This window comes from Euprymna scolopes, chromosome 25 (assembly GCF_053919585.1).
Source record: "Euprymna scolopes isolate OS-2025 chromosome 25, ASM5391958v1, whole genome shotgun sequence".
NCBI classification, from domain to species: domain Eukaryota; kingdom Metazoa; phylum Mollusca; class Cephalopoda; order Sepiida; family Sepiolidae; genus Euprymna; species Euprymna scolopes.
The window spans coordinates 35,219,406-35,245,276 of record NC_136506.1 but is presented as its reverse complement, the minus strand read 5'-3'; the positions used below and the strand labels follow the sequence as shown (position 1 = coordinate 35,245,276).

General features: G+C 34.3%; 1 protein-coding gene and 1 long non-coding RNA gene across 4 annotated transcripts in view; one reads left to right on the top strand and one right to left on the bottom strand.

The window, feature by feature from the left end:
* LOC145247326 (uncharacterized) overlaps positions 1-25,871 on the top strand; it is a 489,868-nt gene that overhangs the window by 16,882 nt on the left and 447,115 nt on the right. The window contains exon 1 of one of the 2 annotated variants that reach the window (XM_080108981.1): positions 16,801-16,988. The exons of the other annotated variant lie outside the window; for it this stretch is intronic. Coding sequence (XP_079965107.1) covers positions 16,977-16,988 — 12 coding nt within the window. The 5' untranslated portion in view covers positions 16,801-16,976. Of the gene's footprint in view, positions 1-16,800; positions 16,989-25,871 lie in introns of those variants that run through there. 2 annotated transcript variants of the gene reach the window in all.
* On the bottom strand, positions 5,493-16,790 carry LOC145247328 (uncharacterized). 2 transcript variants are annotated; one of them, XR_013863243.1, is made up of 4 exons: positions 16,658-16,790; positions 10,898-11,041; positions 10,460-10,518; positions 5,493-7,399 (listed from the first exon to the last, which is right to left on the bottom strand). It is a non-coding gene; the product is annotated as an uncharacterized LOC145247328 (long non-coding RNA). The 2 variants fall into 2 exon arrangements; XR_013863242.1 differs by having other exon boundaries at positions 10,930-11,041.

Genomic DNA, 25,871 nt, shown 5'->3' with positions numbered 1-25,871 from the left:
GCCAGACAGGAATTATGACAGGAATTTGTTGACATTGAATTTGAAAACGACCATGTTGTAATCTACAGGGAAGCAGTCCTTCTTAAATGTGTTCGACAAATGGGAAGTTCTTGCGAAGAAGCTCTGTTCATAGAAATTTTGCCTGGCACTAAACACACTGGTACAGCACAATCACATTGACACACCGGTTCTCACCAGATCACCGAGGTTAAGCAACATTAAGGCTGGCCAGTACTAGATGGGTGACCATTTAGGAAGGCTAGATGCTGTATGTACCTTCTGGTAAGGTTGGTCATGGGACTAGTACCCTCACCCCGAAAAAAGAACTCCTTGCTACAAAAGCATCTATAAAGTTGTGGATAGCCTATGCCCTTCCAGGGGCTCAAGGCATTTTATGTATATATATATATATATATATATATATATATATATATATATAATTTGAATGGTTTGAGGTGCTACATAGAGCGGACTCCAGAAACCATTTAAAGATTTTGGAGTCTGTCTCTATTGCGGTGCGGAAACCTTCTTTGTGCTGGCAGAAAGAAACATCTAAGACATTGTTTCTCTTTGGGGGACTGTGAATCTTTTCTCCCGTTTTTTTTTTTCTTCCCCTCATTATTTTAATCGTTTTTTAAACGTTAATAAACTTTATTTTAGTGTCCCCGTATTTTTGGCACATTCAATAGTTCCCCATCAGAACTCTTTACTTTCGACATAGTATTATTTTTATGCTATCGATTTTCTCCTGATGAGATGATAGCTGAAAGAGCTCTCGAGAGACTTTATTTAAATTCTGTACCTCTAAACATTTATTTATATATATATATATATATATATATTTATATATATATATATATATATATATATATATATATATATATATATATATATATATACTAAACACACTGAAAGAGAGAACAATTTTCTGTTGTTGTTGCAGTAGAAAACCGAATGGTTACTGTAAATGCATTCATTCTTTTTGTGGACTGTTATCCTCATCTTCATAGTTGTTGTTGTTCTTCCACCGTGTTTCGGCCAACTCCTCCTTTGGCCTTCTTCAGCTGATTAACCATGGCGGGATAGGAATGCTGAGTCTCTTAACTGTGTCCGCAGTAATTACTGCCTTCCATAGTTGTTGTTTCAGTAGGACTGAAACCGCTATCTTCAGACAGTTCTTACCTTGAAACCGTAGAGACTCAACGCCTCTATCCACTGCGCCACAGGCCTGAATCACCTAAAGAACCAGAGGATGAGTTGGCTGAAACAGCAACAACTATGAAGATGAGTATAACAGCCAGCAAAAAGAATGAATACACAAATTATGAAGCCTCATCTCAAAGGATTCCAAAAATAATAAGTAACTAAATAAAATATTACTGTAAATGTTTTACAAGTGATGGAAACCAGAGGTAGGAGCTCAGTCAAGGGCCTTCCATGTTTTGACATTAAACTTGCTATAACTTAATATTTTAAATATTAAACATTTTTTTCTTCTCAAATTTCAAATGCTATAAAAAATACCGTTCAGTTGTTTTTTTTTTTTTACAAGCGAATCACCACTTATCAAGGCCCAGAGGCCACTTGAGTATAAGGATTAAAGAGTGTACAGTAGTCAAAGGACAATATAGTAATCGTTAGAAGTGTAAATTTGAGATAAATTGGATTACTTAAGGGGAATGGCTAATCAAGAACTTGTATACATTGGACTTGAAGACGGCCATATTGTAATCAGCTGGAAAGCATGGAAACAGAAGAGAGTTCTACAAGTGTGCAATTCTAAGAAAGAAATTTTGCTCATGGACTCTACGTTTAGGTTTAGGCACAGATAAAAAGTGGGGGAAATTATTGATAGTGTTTACAGTCAAACGAGTGTTTTTTGTGGATGTTTGGCGAGGGGGGGGACCATAGATTGGAGCTTAGACGAGCATTTGCATGTAAATAACGATAAAAAAGAGACAGCCTCGCAATATCTCTTCTGTGAGAAAGAGGTTGCAGGGAAGAGAAAAGGGCATCTCCCACTAGACCATGAAGTCTATTCTGAACTCTGTCAAGGCAGGATAAGACCTTCCTAGAAGCTCCTGCCCAGATGTGACAGCAATACTCCATCCTTGGAGGTACCTGGCTCTTATATAGGTAGAGAATTGCATTAGCAGGTAGATATCTACTGGATCGATAGAAGGATCCCACAATTTTCCCAGCGACCTTGGCAACGGATTTGATATACATGTTCCATTTTAGATCAGGAGTAAAGGTCAAGCCCAGAAGCTTGTCAAAACATGGAGCCTCACCAGGACCAGAGCCATTCATTTCAATTGATGCCAGATGGGAATCAGAACGTTGATGATGTAAAGATGAAAGCTTGTTATAAAGGACTAAAACCCATCAAAGGATGGTTAATGATGTTTCAAAATTGAACAGCTTTGCACCACTTTTACATCTCCTTACAAAGACTAAAATTGTATCAAATTTAATGCAAATCTGAAATATTTGATTTTCAAATGTAAGGTTGTATCCGTATTATTCTATTAAAAACCTTTAAAATACTTCCTCTCAAAAAACTGAAATCTGGGGTTTGGTTTGATTTAGTTTGTTTTTTGTTGTTGTTGTTTTATGGCATATCAACCCTTTTGGGTGAATTAATGCCAGATCCAATCATTTTGGTGAAATTTTTTATGCTTCGAGTTTATTTATATCTTCGAATATTTCTTCATAGTGTTTGGTTTGATTGTTTTGTGGAGGAATTTTTTTTTGTTTTTGACTTTGCAAAACATGATAGAATTTTTCAAAGAAAACAACAACAACAAAAAAACAATAACATCAATGTTTGGTGCATTTTAAGTCAGAAAACCAGTATCTTCAGGCAGCCTGATCTGATAGCCCCAGTTTAAAATCTGGGGAACATTTATTCATCGATGTACAACACCTATTGTTAAACTTTTTAAAAAGTCGAAAGGGGGACTGAATTTTCAGAAAGGATTTATCACCCTTTTGGTATAACACTAAATCAGACTAAATATAGCCCACATTATGATCCTTACGCCTCGTAGCTGTGTTCCAAATGTAATAATGATCGGTTACTTAGTTTAGAAGTGAATTCTGTAAATACAGATGTATAAACATACATACATTCTTAACTTTATATAAATATCAATATATAAATATATACAGTAATCAACACATGCAAAAGTTAGCGAGTATAACCGTGGCTACCGTAATATGACGATGGTCACGGTATAACACGTGCCCGTTTTAGCTCTCCCCTCTTCCCCCGGATGAAGCCATTTCAAGCGGTGAGGAGGAAGCGATAATGTAAATAGCGAATTAGACAACCAACCCCCAGATTGACCTCACCGCCAGAAATGCATTTGAAAAGAAATTCTATGCTCTATAATAAAAATTAATTATTTTTCTTTAGGTCATTAAAAATGATAATAATTAGTGATGGGACGATCACAATATTTTTCCCGATTCCGATACAATTACTGATTCTGATTCTAAATATTTCACTAAACAGTTGTTATTTTGGATACTTATACACTTATTGAACCGTGCTGAAATAATGTTACTATTTAGAAAGCCATTCTTAACATGGGGAGAGGAGGGTGTTTTGTAACTATTCTGTACTTTCACCTAACAATTTAATAATAAAAAAAAAAGAAATCGTAAAATTTTAATTTAACTTTAAAATACTATTTAAAAATAGCGCGGTTCAAGAAGTGCATAAGTACCTTGTTTTGTCCCAATTACCGTAAAAAAAAATAAACATGTTAAATGTGCACATATTTTCCCAAACGTAAAAACACACTTATGAGGGGGATTTATAGATTTTAGTTTTACTGGTAGTTAAAAATCAATACATATTTATTATTTTATTATTACTACTGGCAAATAAAATCAAGAAAAAAAAAAAAAGATAAAGGAATCATTTTTGGCATCAGAAAATAGACACAAATTTTTCTGATACCGATTCCGATACCCCCAAATGTTTCCATTTTTCCGATTCCTGATTCCAATTAATCGTCCCAACACTAATAATAATTTATACATGAAAAAATTAAATATTGATCAAGCTGCTTGGGAGTAATGATAAAAACTATTTCACTGCAAATAATAAGTGACCGTATCTTAGTAGATGTTTATTTACATTACATTGGTGAGCTTTTAACCCAACGCATTTCAAATGAATACATTATTACATACTGACATGACATGGCGAAATTAGTATAAACTAGAAGGGAAACCGAACGTTGCCTGGGATTGGATGATGATGATCTATGAATGATTCACACACTTCCATTTTTTTTGTTTTATTGTTATTGAAATCAGTCAAATCATCTATTTTTCAATCAAATCGATTGATTGCCTGCTCTAGTTGGGGACTCACCATAGTGCACCGAAAGGAAGTTTCACATGACTCCCCGTAGTACCGTCGTTCACAATATATTGCATTGTAGAGAAACTACTGTTGATTTTATAAAAGTATTTCATATATAATGGCTTAAATTAAAGTTTAAAAACAGAAACATCCATTTTGAATGCGCCCCCGTCATATCAAAGAACTGTTGATTTTATTTGTCGGATCTTTCTGCTTGTGTGGCAATAAAACTTTTCAAATGCACTTGTGATGTTAGGCTGTGTAAGGTGTTAACTTTGGTGAAAATCGCCTGTTCCTTCTTTCATGGGATTATTTTGATTATCGATTATTGATATTTATCGAAGACATTCCAATATAAAACCCATCTAGAACACTGCCAGGTACATAAAGTACCTTTGTGTGAAATTTCTGTTGTAGAGGAACCAGCCACCAAATGGACTAATTCATCATCCATATAAACTTTACTCATGGCGATCCCAGGTGGGGATCTAATTCCAGAGCGACCCTCACATGCTCAATGAATTACCTACACTTTTCATTTGTAACTTTTTCGTTTCTCATGTAATACATGTTTAAACTGTTCTCTGTTGGCCTGTTCTTCTTTGTGGCTACTTGTGATCCATAACAATTTCATAAAAATCGGTCCAGCCGTTTTCGAGTCCACAAGGATTGGTTGGTTGTTTTTGTTTTACGGCATATCAACCCTTTTCGGGTTATTTAATGCCAAATCCAAAGATTTTGAAGAAAAAATTATTTTTTAATAGAATATATTTGTTGTTTTCACGTCGGTTTCTATTTAACCCATAGTTGGGATCCTAACAGAGTGGACCTGGGAGCAATGGTAATTAAAGGGTAGCTCCACACTCCCCAAAGCCCACAAGCTGGGGCTCTCACCACTGGATATAGTTTAAGGTCATATCCAGGACCCCCACTGAGTGACTTTTACCCTCTGCAGTGGGGGGCAGTCGGCATATTCTAATGCCCCACCGACAGGGCCCGGGTCCATGAGGAACGAACTCCCACACACACAATCACAAAGTTCCTATTATATAATAGCAGAGAAAAAACTCTAATAATCACAAAAAATGATCCAGAAGATATGCTAGATGTATTTTTTTTTAAAAAGTCAGCCATAATTACATTCTAAAATGTGTTGGTTTAAAAATGGTGGGCCTTTAATTTGTCAAGTCAAGTCAAGGATTATTTCCCTTGTTTGTCATACTGGATCTATTGTACAACAGTTTCAAATTAAAACATGCTATGAAACTTGGTAATTTGATAAATTCTATTTTTACTTTACTTTTATTTTTCTACTCGATCAGTTTTCGTAATTTCTGGAATGTATACTAATTTTGCCATGACACGTAAGTAATGTTTTCATCTGAAATGCGTTAGTTTAAAAAAAAAAGATCACCAATGTAAACAAGCACTGATTACCGATATTCATTATTAAAATATTATATACATCATTGCTATTAATTTATTTATTGCGGACTATTATCCTTATTGTTCTTAGTTGTTGTTTCATGACGTTTCGGCCAACTATCCCTCTAGCCTTCGTCAGGTGGTAACTGCGACAGGATACAAACTCCGAATCTCCTAACTGCATTCTCACCAATTACTGCCATCCATAGTTGTTGTCATTTCACCACGTCTGTCCGGCTTTGGGTAGGATTGAAACCGCTATCTTCAGACAATTCTCACCTGCTGGAACTGTAGAGATTCAACGTCTCCATCCGCTATGCCACGGACTCCAAAGATGAGAATTGTCTGAAGATAGCGGTTTCAATCCTACCCAAAGTCGGCCAGACGTGGTGAGATGATGACAATTATGGATGACAGTAATTGCTAAGAATGCAGTTAGAAGATTCAGAGTTCCTATCCTGTCATGGTTACCACCTGAAGAAGGCCAGAGGAATAGTTGGCTGAAACGTCGTGAAACAACAACTAAGAAAGATGAGGATAATAGTTCGCAATAAATGAATTAATAAATAATACTCATCTCAATAATGAATTCCAGTTAAAATAATATATACGTCATTGCTAAACTAAAACTTTTTTTTGTTTTTTTGATGCAATATAGTCGATTATTTTAGGTTATTTTAAAAGGCAAAATGTACATAAAAAATACAAACAGGTAAGTTTATAGAAAGAGTTAATTGTCATATTTTGAAAGCAATTAAATCTAGGATAATTAATTGATATGAGATCTCTCATCAAGGCCATATTTATTGAGAAAGAAAAAGAAATATACCGACTCACCTGGATTTAGAAGTGAGAAAAAATAATGTCTCGTTCTCAGAGAAGAAAAAATAAAGTCCAAAGAAATTTGAAACAATAACCAAAGAAGAAAACGAAGACAAGGAGGACATCTTATAAAGGAGAAAACTGTTGGATAGAAAGGACTTTGTTAACCAAGATGTGGAGGGCACTTGGGTCCAATTATCACAAGAACAGCGAATAAAACCCATTTCTTCCGCTCATTTATTGGCATCGTCTGCAACTTCATTAGGTATGCTGTTTTTTGTTTTTTATCTTTTTTTCTTTTTTTCTTTTTGTGTACGTTTTAAGGGTTCAATTGCATGATGAAGGTCTTTGGAATATCTTTCACAACTTCACTCAGTATTTGCCGAAATGTTAGATGAAATTGATTCTTGCTCTCAAATTGTATTTTCAATGATAATTTTCTAGTTTAGTTGCGTTCCATAAAGAAAATTGTCAGAAAAAAAAAAGATTAGATGTCAGAAAACACTAGGTTGTTTAGTTTTACAGTATATCGACACTTTCCGGTTATGTAATGCTGAATCTAATAATTTTTGAAAAAGTTTTTATGCTTCAAGCTCTTTAAATCTTTATTCATAGTGTTTAGTCTAATTGTTTTGTAGAGAAAAATTGTTTTCGTTTTTGGTTTTGCAAACTATGGTTGAGTTTTGCAAAGGGAAGGGAAAAGTAATGACTTTAATATTTGGTGTATTTTAGGTCAGGAACTTGGTATCTTCAGACAGCCTGATCTGGAATCCCCTGAAAAATTACATTAAATAAATTATCAGAAAAAAAATTGATTACATAGTTCACTAGTCTAGAAAAATACCAGGAAGTAGATTTATTTTTAGAACAATTACATTAATATATTAATTATCAGAAAAATACCATAAGTTAATTATCGCATAAAATTATATTAAGTAAATACATTATCAGAAAAAATACCATCAAGTTGATTAATTACCAAAAAAAAACATCATCAAGTTAATTAATTACCAGAAACAAATATGATCAAGTAAATTAATTATCATAAAAAATACCATAAAATTAATTAATTACCCGAAAAAATACCATCAAATAAATTATCAGAAAAAATACCATCAAGTTAATAACACTGGTCTGTGAAGTTTCAAAGGTAGAGCATCTGAGAAGTGATTCTCTGGTAATTTGCTTCGCAAAATCTAAAAATCACGCTCATTTTGTTCAAGTCATGTTTATGATATACGAGGCAGTAAAAATAATTAAATATGCCATTTAATGCTATTTATTCCCTTTAATTTTAGAAAAAAATTCTTGACAAAAGAAATATTTTTTTTTGCATAGTTCAGAAGATAAAGCGGATATATTACAGAAAATCGAATCATGGATAAAGGGCCTTTTCAGTGACTTTCTTCTGTGTTGGGCAGCCACCACGTCTCATTTCAAACACCAGCAGTAGTCTGCAGAACCGGCCTTGGTAGCGTTCTTCCATGACACAAATATCCCGGTGGAAACATTCTTCCTGTTCCTCACTTAAGTCACCACAGTTCTGAGAGTAATAGTCTAACTGACCTGCAACTCCCTAATTTTTAATAGCTGTTCAAGAGCTCATCAACTTCTTTCTCATATTCTGCACTTCGATTATTTCCTAGAAAGTTTCTTATCATTGACTTAAGCGACCACCAAACGGACAGCTCAGCTGCATTTAGTGCATCGTCAAACATTGATTCCTTCATAAGTTCCCTTATCTGAGGCCCATCAAAGATGCCAGCCTTAAGCTTTTCCAGACTGATCCAAGGAAACTTCTGCTGAAGAAAAGTAAATCCCATGCCGTCCTTGCCATTGCCTTCACAAAGTTCTTCATCAGTCCCAGTTTGATATGTAAAGGTGGGAGTAAGACATTGTTTGGTTCAACAAGAGAATGAGCCTGAACATTGTGTGAACCAGGTTCCAAATGTTGTCATGGTGGCCATTCTGTTCTGACAAAATATTAATCAGCCCGACTATCCCAGAAACACAAAAAGCATGGATACTTTGTGCACCCACCCTGTAGTCGCAGAACCAATCCAACTACCTTAAGATCTCCACAGATCAACCAACCATGGTCGTTGTAGTTCAGAGCAGACAGTAACTGATCCATGTTGTTATGAGTTTCTTTCATTTGCACCGAATGACCGATTGGAATTGAAGAGTATTTATTGCCGTTGTGAAGGAAGATAGCCTTGAGATTTCTGCTGGAAGAATCGATGAACAGTTTCCATTCAGTAGCAACATAGTCCAGCCCCATTGATTGAATCAAACCAGCAATGTTACTGCAGTAAACTAATGACGAGTGCTTCTGAGTTGTGAAGAACTGTCTAAATGCTCTTTCATTTTTTTGGTACCAAAAGAATGTTGTCTCGGGTGCTAGCAAATTTTTCTCATGAAGACGAGAACCCAGAAACTGTGTTGATTCCTTTAATAGATTTAGATCATTGAGATCTGCTTGTGTTAGGAGCACTAGCCGGTCATTCTCTTTTGGCATTTATTCTCCACCCTCAGTCCTATCTAGTGCATTATCAGATTCTGATTCAGAATTAGATTCCATTGCAACATCTGGCTCGGGAACAGGCAAGTCTAGACCATGAGGGATTGGTTGTATGGCAGACGGAACATTAGGATACTGAATACAATGCTTGTTCTTGCAGTTGACTCCTTTAAGATTAGTCATGCAGAAATAGCAGTCTAACACATGATCTTTATCCTCTCTCCAAACCATTGGAACAGCGAATCGCATACTCTTCCTTTTTTTTATTTCTCCAATCATGCAAATTCTCGACACACGGTTTGCAGCTAACATTGGATGCAAATGGCTTGTCCTGGTCCCCAAGATTAACTCCAAAGTAAGCATGATATGTCTTCTTCACAAAATCAGTTATATTTGCTAGTCAACGATGAAGAATCACATTACCACATATGTAGCAGAACCTATCAGGATGATTTGTACATTTGCGTTCCATTTTCTGTCAATCTAAGATACATGTCCAAAACAGAAACATAAGAAGCACAGATCCTTGTAAAAAGCACGGATTCTTATAAAATCAGTCACATTGATTGGAGATCACACTTTTCTAAACCATTTTCAGTTTCAGTATTGTCAATGCAGTTTCAGTTTCGATTTCAGCTTCCTGAAAGTAAATAAAAACATCATTAGGTTTCAGTATCAGTTTCGAGGAGCTACAGTATAATTTTTATGCAAAAAAAAAAAAAAAAAAGAATAGACTATACCTGCAGCCTTGTTTTCCTTATATAAGGCCCAAAAGTCGCACTTCTCATACCTCAAAAAGTAGACCTGATGGCATTTTTGAGTTCCATCCATAGCCTTGAGCCCCTGGAAGGGCATAGGCCATCTACAACTTTTGTAGATGTTTTTGTAGTGAAGAAGTTCTTTTTACAGGGTGAGGATGCTGGCCCTCATGCCCAACCTTCCCAGAAGGTGCATACAGCGCCTCGCCTTCCCAAATGGTCACCCATGCTGTACACTTCTAGGAGGTTTACCTTCCCAAACTTTACCTCTTCCCTTTGAGAAGAGGTTTGTTTATTGCTAATCACTAGGTCTATGACAACAGCATATTCTTTCCATTGTTTTAACTCTCAAGTATATATCTGACACAATTAGACACAGTTGATCAACCAAAAAGCAAATCACTCTATATAAAGCATATATTAATGGATACACACTCGAGAGTCAAAACAATGAAAAGAATATGCTGTTGTCCTAACCCTACTAATCACCTCAGGCTCCCCTACCGGGCAATTCTGACAGGATTGCTTAGACATTTTTTTGCAGGTTAGACTAACCTTTCTCTATGATGCTGGCTTGTCAGATCCCAGTTTCTGATCTTTTTTGTCACATCATCCTAGGAGGGAGATAAACAGAGAGTAACAATCACCGTTATTCAAAATGTGGATGAAAAAAATTAAAAACAATAAATAAATAAAAAACAGCAAAATAAGTGAGATATTCCAATAATTACTATACTACAATTGAACCCTTATGTATTTTTATGTAAAAAAAAAAAATGCTCATCACGTTTTTCTTTTATATAGTGTAACATCTTTGAAAAGTAAATTATTTTTGGTCTAAGAAAAATAGAATGCAACAAGGCAACCAGCAATTAAAAATTAACCAAATCTGCTAATCTGTTATTCTATTAAGCGAGAATGTAAAAGAAAGTATTTGGAGTAGTTAATCAAAATGTTCATGCAAAGAAAATTTAAGCAAAGGAAGTATCTCACGGTTAAATGGAAAATGTAGAATATTTATTTACTTCCTCTCCAGGATATTAGATTCAAGATCAGATGGAACAAATTGGATTTGAAACTGGGACATCCAGGATTTCAGTTCATATCATTGACCACTTAGCCATCATCACATCAAAACTAAAAAAAAACAAAAAAAAAACAAGTGGAAAATGTAGTGTAGCTTACATATAATAGCAAGATCGAAATACAAAATAACGATTATGCTACAAAAAATGTTCTATGAAGAAGACCACCTGATGTATTCGGTGGCAATGGAAGTAGATTTAAAAGTGAGAGCAAAAATTCTTCTGACTTCCTGTATAGATGATTATTTAAGGAGTAGATGTGGTGATTGTGTAGTGTAGTTAACAAGAAAAAAAGTGTATCATTTGGATTATGTGGACAAGTGTTCTCATCTTAAGTGCTATTCACACAAAATTTCAGCCAATGTAACCTTTGAGCTTTTTCAGGTGTATCTTGTCGAACAAACTTGGAGATCTTTATGTTGAACTTGGCAATTTGCACAGAATTACAAATGGAATCCTTTATTTAATCTATGCATAATTTAGCATGCTCTCATTCTGTCAGCCATGACCAGGTAGGAGTGAATTGTATCTTTCGTATTGCCCGCACTGAAGATTGAACATACAACCTCAAGAAAAATGGCACTTACAAATAAGTCTGAATAATCCAATTAATACACATTATCAATCCTCGTCACAAAAGTTCAGAAACATAATAAGAAAACAAATGGTGTAAAAACAAAAACTAATTTACAATAAATAATTTATACCAAATGCTAGAAAATTTAATTTTCTATCAACGTGTATAGCTTTTCAGTTTTTGAATTTTTTCAACATTTTGTGGGGAGGAAAACAGATCCAAGATGACAGTGTTTTTTGGGAAGTCGGCATGTCTTACGTTTAATAACTAAAAAATTGAAAACTAAACAAAAATATAACATAACAACCGTCACCAATTGGTTGTAATTATATATTTAATATTCGACACGGTTAATCAATCCAGAACCACATCACTCTATATAAAAAGATATGATATCAATGGATATATATCTGAGAGTCAAAACAAGGAAAAGAATATGCTGTTGTCCCAGCCCTAGTCACGAGACAACTCCAATATTTTTCCCGGTTCCAATACAATTACCGATTCCGATTCTTAATAAATCTCTAAATATTGAACTATAGATTGGTTATTTTTTCCCTGATTACCATAACAATGCATGTTAAATGTGGAGATATTTTCCTAACTAAAGAAAAATACATTTCTGGGGGATCATCTATTGAGTTTAATTTTACTAGTAGTTAAAAATCAATAAATATTTATTATTTTATAATTATTACCTGCAAAGGAAGATTTTGCTTTAAACGTATTCAAATAAAAAATGGCAATTAAAAGAATCGTTTTGGCATCGGAAAGTATGCACAAATTTTTATGATTCCGATATCCGTGAATGTTCTGATTTTTCTAATTCCCGATTCCGATTAATAACCCCAACACTAGTTATTTGTTGCATTTTTGTTTAAGTTTCGAGTTTTCAGTCGTTTGACATTCGACAAAAACAAATAAAACCGGGTGCCATCTTGAAAACCAGGTTTTAGAAGCCTTGGAGGCAATGATATTGAAAAAGTTTTAAAAGACAAATGTTCTTGCATTCGGTAAAAGTTATCTGTTGTAAATTTATTTTTTGTTTTTCACCCCTGATTTTGTTAACTATACTGCACAATTGCCGTAACTTACCTCTGTGGATTGTAAAACAAACCCATTTGTTGTATATATATATTTTTTTCGCTTTTGTATTACAATCCACAGAGGTATGAAAAAGTGGCCAAAATTAAAAAATTTAACAAATAAACGTTACCAAAGGCAAGATAAGTTACTCTTCTACCTATCTGGAAAAGTTTTTAGTGGTTTTACTCACTTTAAAACGTTTAATCGGTTCAAAAAGCATTCAATGTTTATCGATATATGCGAACAAGAAAAATGGCGGCGAGCTGAGTATTAAATATGTGAACTTTGATAAAATAATTTAAAACTAAAATATTATACAAAATACTGTTAGAAAAGAATATATGTTACGGTAATATATTGGGTGGGTTTCTAACAGTATTTTGTATATTTTTTATTTTTAAGTCATTATCAAGACTTCAAATACTTAGGCGTCAATTCGTGAGTATTTCCATATTTTTACTTGATTACTAAATTTAAAAAGTTATTCTAGTAAATTACCTAACAATTTAATAAACCAAAATATAGTAAAAGCCGAATTTAATTTGAAAATACTATGAGAAAAAAATAGCTTTTAAAATTTAGTAATGAATTAAAAAATGGAACTTTTACTTGAATAATTCGAAATAAGAAAAATGATTTTTTTTGTTTTTAATTGTCGGGGGGGGGGGGTGAAAGGCGACACTCCAAGGCGAGCTAACAAATGTCAGGGTTGCAAAAAAGAAATACTCTTTTAGCGACCCCCCTCACCGGGTCTAGTAACAATAGTATGAAAAATTTTTGCCTTAGCAAGTCAAACAGCCTGGTCTAGTCGCCATGATAACTAAAATTCGACTCAATGGAAGAACCTCTTTTATAGGTTCTAAATTACCTCCGACCCCTTTGACCATAATACCATTTGATATGCTTCTGCTTCACTCTTGTCGGTTCATTTATCCCCCGACGGATATACTCACTCAAGGTAAGCATCACCCCTCTTATATTTCTTTTACATAATTTAATTATTTTTATTGTGCAGTTTGAAATATGTTAGACATTAAAAAAAAAAAAAAAAAAACATTGTTAATGACCGTTTTGGTGAAAAAAAAAACAAAACAAAAAAACCTCCACGAATATCGGCCCGCTGCTAAGGATTCGGATTAGGGGCATGTTAGCAAGAAAAAGCGAAAGTATTTCAGGGAGGCGTCTCCTACAGGAGAACTCATTTGTTTATTATACATTCGTTTTTTGATCACTCTTTCAGACTTTTGTGGATTGTAAAACAAATCCCAACAAATAAATGTTACCAAATGCAAGATAAGTTACTCTTCTACCTGCCCGGATACGATTTTTATGTTAACTTATTTTAAAGTGTTTATTTACTTTGAAACAAAAGTAGTGTTAAGTCTGTTGAGTCGTAACGATAAAAAAAAATATATATCGGTTTTCTCATAGACATAGGACTCTTGATAATGTAAGAATTGTCTTCTCTCCTGTTTTAGATTCAAGACGGTGGCAAAAAAATGAACATAACAATTCCAACAAAGCATGCCTCTAAAATTTGGCACAAATTTTATTCGTTCTTCGTTGCAAAAAAGGAAATGCCGATTTTGACTGAGTAGAGCTGGTAACAATCTCGAAAGATAATAGTCCTTTTAACTTCAGCAGGAACTGGAATTCGGATTCAGTACTGTTCGAAGATCAGATTAATTACAGCCATTTGAAGGGGTTGGTATGATGCCGTCTGATTATGGATTCTGTTAGAAGTTTGATAATTACATCATGCATTCCACTGTATTTATTTTGGACCAATCAAATTGGCCGATTGTATTTGCTGTAGGGTTTGCCTTGGCGGGCTTTTTGCATTACGTGCCGTGCCTCTTTTTTTTTTTTTTTTTTTCAGTTTCACTCAAGCAGCCATACAAAAAGGATGGAACTGAGTTCCACAAGATACAACCATGATAAAGGACTGGAACTCCAACTCTCAGAATGAAGATCATTGTGCGCCTCTTCGTCTCCTTGAGACTTTTATTTTAAAGCTAAATGATTAGGCTTAACAATTATTATTTAAGTCCACCTGAGACTTTTAGGTCTGACTTGCTGATCTGTTATCAAAGACTTTTCCTTCCATGAACTTTAATTATGAACTTCTGTAATATCATCTCAAATGCGAGAATTGAATCTTTTTTTCATCAAAAGACATCATATCGACCTCCTTCAAATGGCGGTTAACTCATATCTTCAAAGACAGAAGAACCTGCTTCCAGTTCCTGTTGAAGATGAAAGACAATCACCTTTCAAGGTTGTTAGCAGCTCTGTTTACAGAGCTAAAACGAGCATTCCTTCTTGCAACCGAGGATCCAATAAAATTTGGGGTTTGTATTACTGTGGACATAGATTCGAAAAAGTTGTCAAAAAACAAATATATAACAAATAAATGTTATCAAAGACAAGTTACTTTTCTACCAAACTGGATATAATTTTCGTGTTTTTATTCAATGTAACATGTTTATTCAGCTCGAAAAGCATACAGTGTTTACCGATGTATTGGAAAATTCAAAATGGCGCCCGACTCTCTCTTTAACACCGTAAGTTCGGGAAAAGATGTTATAAATAATAAACTAAACAAAATACTGTTAGAAATTCGCTCAATATATGTTACCGTGATATAAGTTGACATATATTCTGTGTTTTTTAATAGTATTTTGTCTGATTTATTATTTATAACTTTTTCCCAAACTTGACGTGTTAAAGAGTGTCGAGCGCCATTTTGAATTTTCCAATACATCGGTAAACACTGCATGTTTTTCGAGTTGAATAAACATGTTACATTGAATAAAGACACAAAAAAATATATCCAGTTTGGTAGAAAAGTAACTTATCTTGCCTTTGATAACATTTATTTGTTATATATTTGTTTTTTGACAACTTTTTCGAATCTGTATACAGTAATACAAACCCAAAATTTGTATTGAATTTTAAGGTAGGCCTTGTTGTGTTTGGCTTATTTTGCCACTACTATGAAGCGAAAAGCAGGTGAGATAAAATATCTCACAATTCAATTCTCGACTAGAGTCGACATCAGAAGTTCACGAAGCATGTTCATTTGAAGAATTGTCATTGAAGACAGGTCAATCATTCGGACCTTAAAAAGTCTCTGGGAGACATATATAAGAATTACTTTGCCTAATTATTTAGACTTTAAAAATAAAGTCTCAAGAAGACGAAGAGTGTGGTCACCAAAAGTCTCATATCCAGGGAGAGTTGAGTTCCATGTTCCTTCTACGGCTGCTGTATCTGGAACTGAATAAAAAGACATTCAAAAACCTGCCAAGCCCATCGCTCGGCAGTTAAAATCTCGACTAATCTGATTGGTATAAACAGTGGTTAGCCAATGAGGGGCTTGCTTATAATTGCAGAATTTCTTACACTAATCGCTCAAAAATTATATAAAATGCTGGTAGAAACCCATTCAATAAATGTCATTAATCGTTCGAAAATATATTGTTCTAACAGTATTTTGTTTAATTTTCGATTTTTGAGCGATTATCGAATCCAAATGGTTATAACAATACCACCAATTTTCGTTCTAACTTATACTCGATATTACTTTTGTTTCAAAGTAAATAAACGCTTTAAAATAAGTTAAAACTAAAATATTCAGGCATGCAGAAGAGTAACAAGATAAGTTACTAAGTTATCTTGCCTTTGGTAACATTTATTTGTTGTGTATTTATTTTTTCATCTCTTTTATTTTGTTTCGTTGGCTATTACGAAAAAAAAATCGCCTGCTTTACCTTCTCTATTGAAGAAAAGCCTAGTCTCAGGCTAATCGCCTGAGGTGTCTCTATCTGGGAATGCCAGTTGGGCTGCTCAGGCATTATTTATTTTTTAAGCAGAATACACTTCTTGGCCTCTGGATTATTAATCGCCACCTTTCGACCTTGTGTCACATCTTCCGGGGGTGGAAAGAGGATGAATACTACTTGCGAGGGGAGGGGGGGCTTAGTGAATAAATAAGTGACATACCCCCTTCCCCGGGCTTGTGATTTTTTGGTTTGGTTTGGTTTTCAACCCAGCCGTCATAATTATCTCAAATCTTCCTTTCTATTTTTTTCTTCTTTCCACCTGTTCATCTCCCATCCTGGGTAACAAATGATCCTTCTTCGTCTTCTGTCCACCGCTTGTCGGGTAGTACTACTAATAATATAATCAATCCTAGAGACAGGAAATAGGTCACAAAACAAGCTGGTTGTTAAGAACGAAAGGAAAGAAAGAATAAAATAACAAAAAGAAAAAAAAAAACGCACAAAAATTCAATGTTGTTTGCTGTTTCTGTCCAGCGTTAATGGCAGTTTGGGTAATTGTAATAGTTTTTCCTTTTTTTCATATTGACCCCCTTTTAATAATTAATACCCAATCACCATGTGTGTTACCTATCGACCGTGGGGGTTGCCCTTTATCTAACTTAAATATTTCAGGCATCGTTTGTTTATCGTCGCTCGAGTCTTCCTTCAAATCTTACCTTCTATATATACGCTTCAAAAAATGACATGTGCGCCATCTTTTTACGTTTTCTTTCTATCGATTCTTTTTTTTTTATAATCACAAAGTTTTTATATTTTTATCTCGATGTATTCTTAAATTTGTTTAATCGATTACTTTAATCTGGCTTTTTTATGTATATTTTTCGCTAGTTATATTTTTATCGGAGTGTGTCTACTTTGAGGTTCGAACTGATCGTTTTATTTACGTTAGGTTCCCCAAGTGTGTGGGTGTGTGGATCGAGGGGGGGGGCTTAGAGGAAAATTGGCACTTCTGCAGTTTAACATTCCCAAGCAATTTTAGAAAGCCATTTTTCACAATAGAGAGGCGGAGTGGCTTGCGTTTACACAGACGAAACTCTCCTAAAATGAAAACAAGGTGCTTCTGCATTTACCGATCCGCAAAGTTACTCTGGTGTACCCGGCAGATGACGGGAATAACCGGAAACTGCCGGCCGAGCCTTATTACAAAACACACACACACACACACACACATTGTTACAGCCCACTTCCCCATGTTAAGAATGGCGACGGCTACTGAAATTCATTAAGTAAATACATTGGGGAAAAATGTCTTAATGTTTAGAAAACTGCTTCTTGTCGACCGTTTCCGGTTATTCCCGTCATCTACCGGGCACACTCGAGTATCATCTTGGAAATCGCCGGTCGATAAATGCAGACGTACCGAAGACAATTTGTTTGTGGATGCTAAACTGCACTAGTGCCTGAAAATTATTCGAAAGATAATTTCTGTTTACTTGTCTCTCCACGTATGTGTGTGTGTTAATAAGGGTGTTCTGTTCAGATAACTGAAGGCACACTTTAGATTGGGACAAAAATTTAGGTACTTGTGTAGTTTACGGACCGTGTTAATATAATAATGTTATTTAGAAAGCCATTCTTAACATGGGGAGGGACACCTTTTTAGCTGTTCTATATTTTCATCTAACAATTTAACAAGCAAAAGGGGTTTGTATTACTGTACACATAGATTCGAAAAAGTTGTCAAAAACAAATATATGACAAATAAATGTTATCAAAAGCAAGATGTTACTTTTCTACCAAACTGGATATAATTTTCGTGTTTGTATTCAATGTAACATGTTTATTCGGCTCGAAAAGCATACAGTGTTTACCGATGTATTGGAAAATTCAAAATGGCGCCCGACTCTCTCTTTAACACGGTAAGTTCGGGAAAAAGTGTTATAAATAATAAACTAGACAAAATACTGTTAGAAATTCGCACACTATATGTTACCGTGACATAGGTTGACATATATTCTGTGTATTTTTAATAGTATTTTGTCTAGTTTATTATTTATAACACCTTTTCCCGAACTTACCGTGTTAAAGAGAGAGAGTCGGGCGCCATTTTTAATTGTCCAATACATACACTGCATGTTTTTCGAGCTGAATAAACATGTTTCGTTTAATAAAAACGCAAAAAATATATCCAGTTTGGTAGAAAAGTAACTTATCTTGCCTTTGATAATATTTATTTGTTATATATTTGTTTTTTGACAACTTTTTCGAATCTGTGTAGTAATAAAAACCCAGCAAAAGATATCGTAAAACGTGAATTTAACTTTTTAAAATTTTATCCCCCCCCCCCCCAAAAAAAAAATAGCGGAAGCACAGACAATGAAATGCAACATAATTTAAATTGCCGCAGTCTAACAGGATTTCTCATATTCTGATCGAGGACAGAAAAGATTAAATTTAGTATCAGAAACAGATCATAACACACATTTTGTACCAAAAAAATATGTCAGGTTTACAATTTTCGTTTCGAAATAGGATTAAAAAAAACAAAAACATTCGGCTAATTTTTATTTACTTTTTACCTTAAAAATCACCTTTAGAATGACGACAAATGAGGTTTTCGGGTATGCTAAAAACGAATATCACATTTAAATTTTCTGCAAACAAATAGTTTTCCGGATATCAAGCAATATAATTTCTTTATGTTTAGTGATATTTTTAGTGCGCTTGCGCGTAAACAATATTGCTTAATATTCGGAAAAGTATTTGTTTGCGGAGAATTTAAATGCGATATTCGTTTTCAGCATATACGAAAACTTTTAAAAGTCGTTATTTAAAACGTGATTGTTAAGGTGGAAAGAAAGTAAAACATTGCCAAAAATTCCTTCCAGATTGAATTTTAATAAATAGTTTGATAAATAAATAAACGTTTATTTATTCAAAGTTACGTATAGGCGGGGCGGGGAACATAGAGAGCAAATACACCGTATATTGTCTAATAATTTTCTTTGAGTAAGTTTCCAGCCGAAACTAATAAAACGCGCGCTTTCGATTTTAGGCGCTTATTCGAATTGGCACTTATGATGTACGTTCCAAAAATCACGTAATTTGATAAAGTAGGTTTCTTTTTTTAACTAATAAAATAAAAATTTACGATTTTTAGCGATTTTACTGCTAAACTGTATTGAACATAAGGCCGATTTTTTACATCGGCACTTTGGTTTGGGTTTTCTCTCCCTTTATTTATTTCACCGGATTTCATCACGGCTGACGAAAACACAACGACTCGCTTAGTCATAAAATTGGATTTTCTTGAATAAAAAAAAGAAGAAAAACTATGGATTAAATTACGTAATTTTTGGAATATGACATCTTCGTTCTGTAACGAGTATCATAATAGACTTCTCGGTACTCATGCAGAAAGTGATCCGTACTAAAATAATAACGTTATTATTTAAAAAGCCATTCTTAACATGGGAAGGGGAAGATGTTTTGTACCTATTCTGTACGTTAACCTTAAAAAAAAAACAACATATCATAAAACTTTAATTAAACGTGGAAATACGATTTAAAAAATAGCGCGGATCACTCTCTGCCTTAGCACCGACTTCTGTGTATTTTCTTTACTTTTAATTGTCGCCATAAGTGCCAATTTGAATAAACACTCAAAACTTTATTTTAGAATTTAATCATGTTTACATTTTTATTGGATTTCTATTTTTAATTCATTTTAGTTTTGTAGGTACCTCCAACGCGGGATACAGATTTACCCCCCCCCCATGTAACACGATGTAACTAATTTAATTTAATATTTATCATCATAACTTTTGTACCATTTTAAAAGAGGCTTCCAATAAACTAGTAATATTTAAAAAAAAAATTTACAGCGAATGAAAATGTGAGACAAAAATCGTGTTTACACTATCGACGCCTTAAAACAACGTTCCTATGTATTACATAGTATGTAGTGATCATTTTGAAGGCGTTAACATCCGTGTTTTAAAAAAAATCTAGCAAAAATCAACTAATGGTCAGATTTTCATGAAATTTTCGACACGTGTTCAATTTTAAATTAACTTTTATTTTAAAAGCAGTTTTCATTTTCATTAAATATGCGAGAGAAAATATTTTTTAGGCGTTGTACCCCCCCCCATACACACACACACACACACACACATATTTCATGTTATGAAAACTAAAAAAAATAAATTTCGGTCCATAAAAATTGCAACATTTTATAAAACTGAAGAGTTTAAATAGTTAAAAAAAAAAAAATACTTATATATACCCATTACTTATTTCATTTCTCTTCAAGTTGAAAATAAAAATGAACATAAAATCAATATTATGTTTTCGGTGTTTCTCAATAATATATATATATATACTATATATATATTTCTCAATAATATATATATACTATATAAATATTTCTCAATAATATATATATACTATAATTTGTTAGATTACAAGAAAAAAAATCTAAAAAAAAATAATTCATTTTTAAAAAATTTAAATAGTATAAAATTCCAATATTCCGCGATATGAAGTTTTAAACATAGATTTTTGAATAAAGTTTTCTAATTTAAAAAAAAAAAATTTCATATAATATAACAAGGCCGATGGCCATTAGTCGCGTGCTCTCGTGTAATGAATGAATACGTGAATGTAGGATTGACATGAAATTCTTAAAGATAAACTGAAATGACCGAAAAATGGGCTGAAATGACTTAAATAAATAAAAAGTAAATGACTTAGAATGACTTTAATGAACTTAAGGATGAATTGAATGACCTTAAGAATGACTTGAATGCTTAAAAAATAACTGGAATCCTTCAAAAACAACTTGAATGATCTGGAGAATGACTTGAATGGCTTTAAGACTGACTGGTTGTAAAGTGGGTGATCATTTTACATAAAATTAATACAGAAAAGTGATCCCCCACTTTATATCACAAAAATTATTTGATTTAGGGAATTTGAAACATTATTTTCGTATTCAGGAACCCCGAAAACCAATAAATAGTGGTATAATAAACATAAAAAAAAATAAAAAGTCCGACTGAGTGACTTATAGAGTTGCTTGCACACAACTAAGAAACTATTCTCCGTCGGTCAGTCCGTCTGTCCGTAACACATTTACTTATTAGTTACAAACAAGTGCAACATTGGTTAAGAACAGATACTACACTTTGATCTTAGATATGTGGCCAAGGAAAAGTTACATTTTGGACAAGTTTCACAAAAGTCTAATGGATAGGTAAAAATTTATGGGGCAAAAAGAGTCATTTTTTGCAATTTTGGTACATTTTTGACCCCTTATGAGCCCCTTTGAATGCTGAATACCAGTGACAATGGACAAACTATGCAGTTTTACACCGTAACACATGTATATTTGAATTCAGCACCATGAGAGAGCACTATATAGATATGCATATCAAGTTTTTGTTGAGAAATATGAAAAACGCGCCAGAAGAAAGGGCGTTTTCAGCACTAAAAGTCCCCGGGGGATGCAAACCAGACTTTTGTCAGGGTCACCCATACTGAATTTATATTAATTTATATTAAGAACAATGCCCTCCACATTTTGGGCAAGTTTCAAAAAAAATCTAATGGATGGATCAAATGTTATGGGACAAAAAGTGTTATTTTTGGCCATTTTGAGGCATTTTTAACCTCTTTTGAGCCCCTGTAGGTAAAATGGGAATTTCCGCACAAAAAATATTTTTTACTATGCACATCTATATATTGAAATATAATTTGTGACAAAATTTCAGGAAACACTAATGACGGTTATCCGTCAATCGTCCGGACTAATGGACAGAACAACCCACCAAAAACATAGGTCCCTCACCGATAAATCGGGGGACCAAAATGTTACTCCATGCCTCTTGGTTAAAAAACGAGCCGCACATGCATGGCTCCCCTCTGTACAAAATATAGTTTAAAAAATTGGTGCTGCATGGGAGTCCCAAAAAGGTGTGTTTTCTGGCACTAAAGTACCCAGGGGACACTAACCAGAATATTACCAGGGTCACCCAAACTGAATTTATATTAAGAACAATGGCCTCCACATTTTGGACAAGTTTCAGAAAAATCTAATGGATAGGTCAAAATTTATGGGGCAAAAAGTATAATTTTTTTTCAATTTTCATACATTTTTTACCCCTGATGAGCCACTTTGAATGCCGAATACCAGTGACAATGGACAAACAATGCAGTTTCACACCTAAACACTTGTACATTTACATTCAGCAACATGGGAAACCACTATATAGACATCAAGTTTTTGTTGAGAAATATGAGAAACATGCCAGAAGAAAGGGCGTTTTCAGCACAAAAAAATCCCTGAGGGACACAAATCAGACTTTTTCCAGGGTCATCCATACTGAATTTATATTAAGAACGATGCCCTCCACATTTTGGGCAAGTTTCAGAAAAATCTAATGGATGGATCAAATGTTACGGGACAAAATGTGTCATTTTTGGCCATTTTTGACCCCTTTTGAGCCCCTGTGGGCAAAACAGGATTTTTCGTTAAAAAAAAAAAAAAAAAAAAAAAAAATTTTTTTTTTACTATGCACATTTATATATTAAAATATAATTTGTGACAAAATTTCAGGAAAAACTAATGGACGGTTATCCGTCAATCATCCGGACTAACAGACAGACGGACCCATTGAAAACATAGGTCCCTCTCTGATAAATCGGGGGACAAAAATGTTACTCCATACCCCTTGCTTAAAAAAAAAAATAAAATGTAAATGCGTTACAGACCGACCGATGGAGTGACTTGCATGCGACTAAAAATGCCTTAGCATGGAAGGGTTTCCCCTTCGATTGCCAAGGAAAAGTTACAAATGTAAGCGCAGCATCTGTTATGAACATATACTACACTTTGATCTTGGCCAAAAGACCAAGAAAAGGGTATTTATTTGCTCCCCCACCGAGCAAATTAGGTACAAGGCCGATTTTTAATGTGAGGAGTGAAAGGGAAATGGGGACAGACTCCCCGGGGAGTAGGGGAGCTGGATAGTGACAATTGGTATGAAAGGGTTGCCCCTATATTGATCAAGGTCTTATATGTGGGGTTGGTATTTATTTGCTCCCCCACTGAGCAAATTATGCACAAGGCTGATTTTTAATCGGAGGAGTGAAGAGGAAATGGAGACCAACTCCCCGGGGAGTAGGGGAGCTGGATAATGACAGTTGGTATGAAGGGTTTCCCTTACATTGACCAAGGTCTTATATGTGGGGCTGCCCCCACATATGGTCTTTGCTTGCAGTATGTATTTATTTGCTTCCCCACTGAGCAAATTAGGCACAAGGCCGTTTTTAAATGTGGAGGGGGGAGGGGAAAGGGGGGCCAGCTCCCGAGAGGTGGGAAATGGGAGCTGGATAGGAACTGTTGGTATGAAGGGTTGCCCCTACATTGACCAAGGTCTGATATGTGGGGTTACCCCCACATATGGTCTTTGCTTGCAGTATATGCCAGAACAGATGGTATTTATTTGCTCCCCCACCAAGCAAATTAGGCACAAGGCCGATTTTTAATGTGAGGAGTGAAGGGAGGGGGAAGGGAAAAAGGGGACCAGCTCCCGAGAGGTGGGAAATGGGAGCTGGTTAAAGGTCAGGTATGTGGGGTTGCCCCCACATCTGGTCTTTGCTTGCAGTATCTGCCGGAACAAATGCTACACTTTGATCTTGGCCAAAAGGCCAAGAAAAAGGTATTTATTTGCTTCCCAACCGAGCAAATTTCTTGGCCTTTTGGCCAAGAAAAGCTTAAAAAGCTAAGAACAGCATCTATTAACAACAGACCTTTGATCTGAACCCAAAAAGCCAAGCACAAAAGTGTTACGGACAGACCAACAGAGTGACTTAGAGTTGCTTGCACGCGACTAAAAAATTAATATCGGCAATTATAAATAGCAAATTCAACTACAACTTGAAATTATTTTAATTGTTAGAAGATGTTTATTTTGGCATTCCGGCATATTCCTCGAAACATTTCGGTAAAGTTGTAACATCTTTCCACTCTCAAAAATCCTTTAAAATGTACACTATTAAAGGTTTTCAGGGGTGCTGTAAACAAAAATAATGTTTAAAATTCCAAGAAACAAGTAGATTCCAAGATGCGCGAAAAACAATGGTCACCAGTTGTTTAATACCCGGAAAACTACTTATTTGCGGAAAATTTAAATGCGATATTTTATGTTATAAGTGGTGTCCATTGTTGTACGCGCAAGCGTGTGCGTATACTTTTATATTATATGAAACCGGCGGAAAAGTAATTTTTCAGTATCGTGGAAACTAGTTGCCGGCCCCAATTTTAAATGCGCTATTTGTTTTCAGCACACCCGAAAACCCCTTAAAAAGCAAGTTTTTTAAGGTAGGTTTGTGTTGGCCTACCAGACCACAATTACCCATTTTACGTTAAATTGTGTTTATTTTACGTTGACACCCCCTCCCCTCACAAAACGATGGTCATAAAGTGGATGCTCATTTTACGTTAAATTAATATAGAAAAGTTATCCCCCCACTTTTTGAAACTATAATTTCTTCATATCTTGGAAATTACTTGTTTCCTGAAATTTAAAACGTTATTTACACACGGTAAGTTTGGGAAAATGAGTTTAAACCAAAAAAATTATACGAAATACTGTTAGAAACCCACCGAATATATGTCCGACTATGTCACGTTAACATATATTGAGTTTCTAACAGTATTTTGTATAATTTTTTAGTTTGAACTCATTTTCCCAAACTTACCGTGTTCAAATAAGACCTCAGCCATTTTTCTTTTTCAAATATATCGATAAACACTGTATGATTTTCGAACCGACTACACGTTTGAAAATGAGTAAAACCACTAAAAACTTACCCAGATAGGTAGAAGAGTAACTTATCTTACCTTTGGTAACATTTATTTGTTATATATTTGTTTTTTGACCATTTTTTTCGAATCTGTGTGTATAGTAACACAAACACAACAGAATTTGTAGCATGTAATCGCCTAAAAAAATAAATTTTCATTTTGATTCGTAGGGGTCGTATAATGGGTGTGATGGTAAAAATTAACTTTTTTAAATAAAATTTGTTCCATTATTTTAATTTAGATTTCAATAAATATTCTATTACTAATAAATAACTCATAAAATTTGATTTTCTTATTAAAAAACAAAAAAAATATACGGCATCAATTTATGTGATTTTTGGAATGTGACATCTTTCCGTGACGAGTCTTTAAAAAAAAAATACTCCATCAAATTTCACTTAAATTGATCGCATATTTTTTTTTTGTTTTTTTTTTTTTTACAGCGAAAAAATACATTTTTATGACAGTATGTTTAAGGTAGCCATCTTTGAATTTTTTAACACACCACGGTGAGATAACTCAGTTTAAAGCGCCGACACTCCCTTCCCATCTTTAATACTAGCTT